The 7,883-nt window shown below is 41.7% G+C and overlaps 1 protein-coding gene across 1 annotated transcript; it reads left to right on the forward strand.

The window, feature by feature from the left end:
• Window positions 1-420: 420 nt before the first annotated feature.
• LOC123182842 (MAPK kinase substrate protein At1g80180) lies at window positions 421-1,288 on the forward strand. The gene has a single exon (XM_044595514.1). It carries the CDS (start codon window positions 627-629, stop codon window positions 960-962), a length of 336 nt encoding a protein of 111 aa, XP_044451449.1. The 5' UTR covers window positions 421-626; the 3' UTR covers window positions 963-1,288.
• Window positions 1,289-7,883: the final 6,595 nt, after the last annotated feature.

Genomic DNA, 7,883 nt, shown 5'->3' on the forward strand with positions numbered 1-7,883 from the left:
CGGATCGTCGCGTCGCTGTAGCAGTTGGGAGCCGTGTCGTACGGGCTCACCAAGGTACGCAAAGCCCGTGAAGCCGTACACGCCACCCTCCCGCCCGACGAGCCGCTGCGACGCGAACGTTCCGGCTGGACTCGGCGGCATGGGAAACCGCGGCGAAGTCGCCCCCTCCGGCCGTTGCGCGTCCTTGTTTGAATTGAACCATTCGTCGCCGCGTGCTGTCAGCCTGTCACTGACGGAAACGGAAGGGCCTGGGCGCGAGTTGATGCTTGAATATGAACGAGTGATCGCAGGCTGACAGCGACGGGTGAACAGAGTAGATTATCACCATGGCATGCATGAACCGGCGGCCATATCCTATCCGTTTTGGTTTTCATCCCTCCCGGGGTCAGAGTCAGACCTACGTCCACATCCCTTTCGGTTTCCCCTCCCGCTCCATAAATCTCCTCCCGATCGTTTCCTGCCCGCGTTGATTGCGTCGGCGCCCCAGCGTACGCGCACGCCAAGTTTTACCACCACGGCCGGGCTCGCCACACGCGACGCGTAGACACAGGCACGGGCAGGCAGGCAGGCGCAGCTCCTCTTCTCCTGCAGCGCGCGCGCCACAAGGAAAGGAAGGGCGGCGAGCGATGGCGGGGCTGCAGCGGTCGAGCGGCACGTTCCGGCGGTCGGGGTCGTCGGGGATGGTGTGGGACGGCGACAGCCACCTGTCCGGGGAGATCAAGCCCGTGCGGGTCGAGCGGAGCCGCTCCACGGGCCACGCCGGGTACAGGGCGTCCGCCGGCCGCGTCTCGCCCGCGCTCGACCCGCCCTCGCCCCGCGTCGCCGTCTGCGGCTTCTGCGCCTTCTTCCGCGGCGGCAAGGCAAAGGCGGCGAAGAAGGGCAACGACGGCAAGGCGGCCAAGTCCAAGGCTCGAACGGCCGCCGGTTCACCGAGACCAAAGGCGAGGCGAGCCAGTGGCTGATTCATCTGTACATCCCCACAGCACGTACGTATATATATGTAAATCTCGGTAGTTTCTTCCCTTCTCTTGCGTTACTGATTGTACACATGTATATAGAGTAGTAAGTGCGCGGATTTAGTACGGTCGATGTATAGAGGGTAGCGTAGAACCGTGAGCCTCCATGGATGATCCCTCTTTTTGCGAGAGCGGGTCTCATCATCACTTGATTGTACAGTGTCCTCGTTCATTTTGCTATGTGACCAGATATTTGTAGGACGGCAGGATTACTGGCAGTAGAACTTTTGCTACTTAAACGTGCTGTGTGTATTCTGTTATGTGCTTTTCCATCTTCCAGTGTAGCAGCAACCTACGCAATTGTTTTTCTTTTTCTTTTATAGATAGATCAGTAGGCTTCAGTGCTTCACAGATCTATCTAACGGCACTGCTCAAGCTCCCCACCAGCTATGTTCAGAGACAAGTCTGCTCATTTCTGCAATCTGAAATCATGGGCGTTTTCTTTCTTGCTGGGCATTGGGAAAAAGGCCAATCATCTCATACTTTTCTCCGCCGCTTTCTTTGACACGAAAGCATCCGTGCTCGCTGCTGCAAACTGAATTACAAGGTTTAATCTTATCGCTGGGGCGAATAGTTCAAGGAGAAACAGAAAAATACGCGATGTGCAATCCAGCAAATTTCGTCACCGCCAGCTCGGACATGCATGTTTAATTGTGCAGTCGTGTTAAAGAGATGATCCTCAGGGTACCCTTTGACCCCGACTAGCTCAACGAAATGAAGTAGATCTTCGAATTTAACCTAACTTTGAAATTTTCAAACCATCAGTTATTTTGCTGCTGGGCTGAGAGAGCCACGGTCTAGCTTTGCCCCAACTAAGCTCCACCACTGCATGGATTAGAGGTGGTGGTGGGTTGCATCGCTACGAACAGCGTGGTGACGTGAACACTAGTACTGGTGTTGAGCCACCGCAAAGTTGCACCGGTTCTACATTTATATTACTTCCTCTCTTCATTTTTATAAGACGTTTTGTCAATTCAGATAACACCCAAAACAATTCAATGTCAGCTGTCCAAAACGTCTTATAAAAAAGAAAAAAAAGGAGTACTACTAATGGCTGAAGCGCGCTCCATCGTGCGCATTAGGAAATACTACCTCCGTTCCAAAATATATGACGTTTTGGTAGGCTTTGCCACCTTTCTAGCCACCATCCAAAACCTTATGTGCAAACAAAAAAGAGAGAAAAAGTGGCATTACAAGAAATAAAAAATGCCACCTTTCTAGTCCCTCAATAGTAAAAATGCCATCCTCTTTAATATTAGAAGGCCATCCCGACAATGATAAAAAATGTCATCCTATTACTACTAAAAACACTCTTATTAATAAGCTGCCATCCTAACAATGATAAAAAAATGCCATCCTATTACTACTAAAAATGACATGCTCTTATTAATAAATTGTCATCCTCACAATGATAAAAATGCCATCCTATTACTACCAAAACTGCCATGCTCTTATTAATAAACTGACATGCTCACAATGACAAAAATGTCATCCTATTACTACTAAAAATGTCATGCTCTTATTAATAAACTGCCATGCCACTAGAACCAAAAATGCCATCCTCTCAATATTAAAAATCACATCCTGTAAATAAAAAATGCCATCCGCTCAATAATAAACATGCCATCATATTATTAATAAAATTACCAACCTCTTATTATTAAAACTACCATGCCACTAAAACTAATAATGCCATCTCTTAATAATAAAAATGCCATTCTTAATAATGAAAAAGGTCATCTCTTAATAATGAAAACACCATGTACAAAAACAATATTGACTTGTGAAAAAAATGTTTAAAATTCCATGTGACATAGATTGAAAATTTATAAAACCGTCATGCCATTTTTCTTAGCAAAGCTGCCATGTACCTAATCGTAGAACACATATAATTCCATCATGGTGAACAACAAAAATGCCATCCTCTCAATATTAAAAATGACATCATGTTAATAAAAAATGCCATCCTCTCAACAATAAACATGCCATCATATTATTAATAAAATTACCAACATCTTATTATTAAACTACCACGCCATTAAAACTAAAAATGCCATCTCTTAATAATAAAAATACCATTCTTAATAATGAAAAAGGCCATCTCTTAATAATTAAAAATACCATGTACAAAAACGAACTTGACTTGTGAACAAAAAAATGTTTAAAATGCCATGCCATGTGACATAGATCAAAATTTTGTTATAGAAAAGAATGTAACAACTCTTCTATGGAAACCAAAAAATTAAGGTTTTTTGTTTGATGAGCATGCAAGGCCTCGGGTGCCATGCTAGCCGCGACAGGCGCCGGTACACAGCACATGTCCACGGGTGGGAGCTATGGAAGTGGGTACATTTTCCCTTTTCTATGTCCGCTTGTTTGTCTTGGATCTTGTTCGTTTGTTGTGCGTGACGTAGCTAGGATTCTATACCGTCATGGGGTCGGATTGTCAGTCCGTGGCCCAATGGTTGTGTGTGTGCGTGCAACGCTCAAACCTTGTTTTCTTTGACATACATGGCAGACTGGCCGCGGGCAACAACCGTCGCTTGTTGGGATGCTCCGCGTGCATGGACATGACGTTAATGAGACCAATACAACAAATTGGCCAAGGAGGACGGGCCCTCGCCCAGGAGGTCGCAAAAACACGGAGAGAGTCGGCGTAAGATTCCATGTCCATCTACATTGTTTCTTCATTTTGTTTTGGTGCATTGTGGTTGCCATGCTAAGAACATCTACAATCGAAGCCCCATATATTCGGCAAATCGTCCATGAGGTCTGCCTGGTCACTGCCAAGACAGAAAAAAGCCACACAACCAGACCTCATATACTCGGCCCAAATGTCCGGACTGACCGTCACCCTCAATATCCAGCCCATATGTGAGACAGATATGGCGACGCCTGGATGCGCCCACCACGTCAGATTGACATGTATGTGGCTTTTGGATGGACGTGTATGCTAGTTGCTTTTTTGAAAGCGATTCAACAAAGTTATGTTCAAAATTTGTATGCTTGTTTCATATTATTTTCCGATGCCTAGAACCCGAGAATCCATGGCTGTGGGGGATCATACAAAATCTAATTGGTTTTGACATTTTAGGGACAAGAACGTTTGGATCATTAAACAACTTAAATTATAATAGGTACTAAACTCTTATTTTTATCGCTAAATTTTTACATACAAAATTTTAATTTTTTTAACTTCATTAGAATGGTTAACCACATGAAAATGGTGCTAAATAATAATCACATTGTTCTTTGTTATATAGTTATAATGTATATAATTAAAAATATATAATTATATTGTGCTAACAATTATATTGTATTTTGTCTCAAAAGTTATGTATTTGTTTTCTCTTGAAACAAATCATATTAAATGCAAACAACTCAATCAAAGGGACTGAACCCATAACTTCTTAAACTGGTTTTGACATGACAATGACATGGATTGTGTGTGTGTGTCTATATATAACATTATATTTCTCTACAAAGATATATTGAAATCATCAATATTTTCTTCATTCGACGAACTTGCAGTTTTCTTTGTCCTCTTTGCAAGTGCTTTTCCTTCGTGACTTTGCAGCACTAGAAGAGGCAAAGACGACTTTCTTCAAGCTACCTCCCTTTGATGCAGAGGCACGTGACGTGGCTTAGCACCGCGTCGGTATTTTCCCCAAAGAGGAAGGGATGATGCAGCACAACTATGGTAAGTATTTTCCTCAGTTATGAAACCAAGGTTATCAATCCAGTAAGAGAACCAAGCAACAATATGTAAACGGTACCTGCAAACAAAGAACAAATACTTGCAATCCGACGCGTAAGAGGGGTTGTCAATCCCTCTACGGTAAAAAGATAGATTAAATTGTATGAGATTGGATAAATAGATCTAGCAAGAACACAAAATAAAATAAGTAAAGGAAAAGTGCAGCAAGGTATTTTTGGGTTTTTGGAATGATAGATCTGAAAACAATATGATAAAGATAGACCCGGGGGCCGTAGATTTCACTAGTGGCTTCTCTCGAGAAAATAGCATACGGTGGGTAAACAAATTACTGTCGGGCACTTGATAGAAGAACAAATAATTATGACGATATCCAAGGCAATGATCATGTACATAGGTATCACATCCAAGATTAGTAGACCGACTCCTGCCTGCATCTACTACTATTACTCCGCACATCGACCGCTATCCAGCATGCATCTACTGTATTAAGTTTATGGAGAAACAGAGTAATGTAATAAGAGCGATGACATAATGTAGACAAGATCTATTAATGTAGGAATAGACCCCATCTTTTTATCCTTAATAGCAACGATACATACGTGCCTCGCTACCCCTTCTGTCACTGGGTGAGGACACCGCAAGATCAAACCCATCACAAAGCACCTCTTCCCATTGCAAGAAAAATCGATCTAGTTGGCCTAACTAAACCAAAGATTCGGAGAAGAAATACGAGGCTATAACAATCATGCATATAAGAGATCAAAGAAAACTCAAATAATATTCATGGATAGATCTGATCGTAAACTCGAACTTCATCGGATCCGAACAAATACACCGCAAAAACTTATTACATCAAATAGATCTCCAAGAACATCAAGGAGAACATTGTATTGAGAATCAAAAAGAGAGAACAAACCATCTAGCTACTGCCTACGGACCCGTAGGTCTATGGTAAACTACTCACGCATCATCAGAGGAGCACCAATGAGGATGATGAACCCCTCCGTGATCGTGTTCCCCTCTAGCAGAGTGCCGGAATAGGGCTCTAGATTAGATCTCGTGGTTCTTGAACTTGCGGCGGCTGGAATTGTATTTCGGTCGCTCCCCTAGGGTTTCTGGAATATCTGAGTATTTATAGAGCTGAGAGGCGGTGGAGGAGACCCATGGCCTCCCCCTAGGTGCTTCCTTGGCTCCCAAGTCGTTTTCTGGTCCCAAAAAAATCTTGAAAAAGTTTCGTGGCATTTGGACTTCGTTTGGTACCGACATTCCGCGAAGTAAAAAACAAGCAAAAAATAGTAACTGGCACTGGGCACTATGTCAATAGGTTAGTCCCAAAAAAGTGATATAAAGTTGCTATAAAATGAATGTAAAACATCCAAAAATGATAATATAACAGCATGGAAGAATAAAAAATTATAGATACGTTGGAGATGTATCAGCATCCCCAAGCTTAATTCCTGTTTGTCCTCGAGTAGGTAAATGATAAAAACAGAATTTTTGATGTGGAATGCTACCTAACATGTTCATCACATATTCTTTTCTTTTGTAGCATGGACATATGGACTTTTAGATGGTTCAAAGCAATAGCTATATTTGACACGAAGACTCCAATACTCAAGCATATCAACAAGCAACCATGTCTTTCAAAATATCAACACTAAAGAATGTTATCCCTAGCCCTTGCTCAATCATTGATCCACTCACAAAACACACTCGAATATTAGCTACATCCAATGCACATGTATGATCATAGTGCTCCCTAGTTGGTGCTTTATAAGAGAAGATGGAGACTCAAGTAAAAATAAAAATATGCATAAAGTAAATAGATAGGCCCTTCGCAGAGGGAAACAGAGATTTGTAGAGGTGCCAGAGCTCAAAGCAAAAATTGAGAGATATTTTTTTGAGATGCATGCTTTTTCCTGTCAACGAAAATGACCGAGTAGTTCCCAATACTTTGCATGCTAGATACATCATTGGCAGTTCCAAAACATAAAATAAAGTTTATTCCTTTTTCCACCATTCTTTCACAATCCATGGCTAGCCATATCCACGGGTGCCTTCCATACCAACACTTCCCCAGGAATTTATTATTTGACAACATAAAGTAATTTTTTTTCAATTCAGGTCTGGGCATCCCTATTACCGCCGCACTCTCGTGCAATGACAAGGGAATAAATGCTCATCTTGACAATAACACATCTAGCATGGAGAAAGATTGGCCACCCCCTGCCGCTTCATGAGCGGTACGGGCACACAAAAAGGAAATTCATTTGGAAAATTAGAGTTGACACATACAAATTTAATTAGAACGACATGGAAATACCACATATAGGTAGGTATGGTGGACTCATATGGCATAAATGGTTTAAAGATTTTGGATGTACAAGTAGTATTCCCACTTAGTGCAAATGGAGGCTAGCAAATAGATTGAGAAGCAACCAACCAAGAAACAAAAATTCTCATAAATGAGCATTAAGCATAACTAACACCGAATAATGCACCACAAGTAGGATGTAATTTCATTGCATAACTATTGACTTTCGTGCTTGCATAGGGAATCACAAACCTTAACACCAATATTCTTACTAAAGCATAATTACTCACCAACATGACTCATATATTACTATCATCATATCTCAAAACTATTACAAAGAATCAAGTTTATTTTGTGCAATGATCTTCATGAAATTTTTATTATATCCCTCTTGAGTATCTATCACTTTGGGACTAACTTCATATATTGCAATTGCTTTAGACAAGCTCAAACAAATTTAAGAGAAGAACAAGAGCATTAAAATTTTCATCTCTCAAAATAATATAAGTGAAGCATGAGAGAATTTCTTCAAAAATTAAAGCACCTCCGTGCTCAAAAAGATATAAGTCAAGCAATAGAGCAATTCCATAGCTCAAAAAAATTTAAGTGAAGCGCATAGAGCAATTCTAACAAATCATAACATAATTATGGCTCTCTTAAATAGGTGTGTCCAGCAAGGATGATTGCAACAAACTAAAAAGCGAAACAAACAAAGAACCATATAATACAAGACGCTCCAAGAAAAACTCATGATATGTGATGAATAAAAATATAGCTCCAAGTAAAATTACCGATAGTTGTTAGAAGAAAGAGGGGATGCCTTCCGGGGCACCGC

Source organism: Triticum aestivum, chromosome 1D (genome assembly GCF_018294505.1).
Source record: "Triticum aestivum cultivar Chinese Spring chromosome 1D, IWGSC CS RefSeq v2.1, whole genome shotgun sequence".
NCBI lineage: Eukaryota > Viridiplantae > Streptophyta > Magnoliopsida > Poales > Poaceae > Triticum > Triticum aestivum.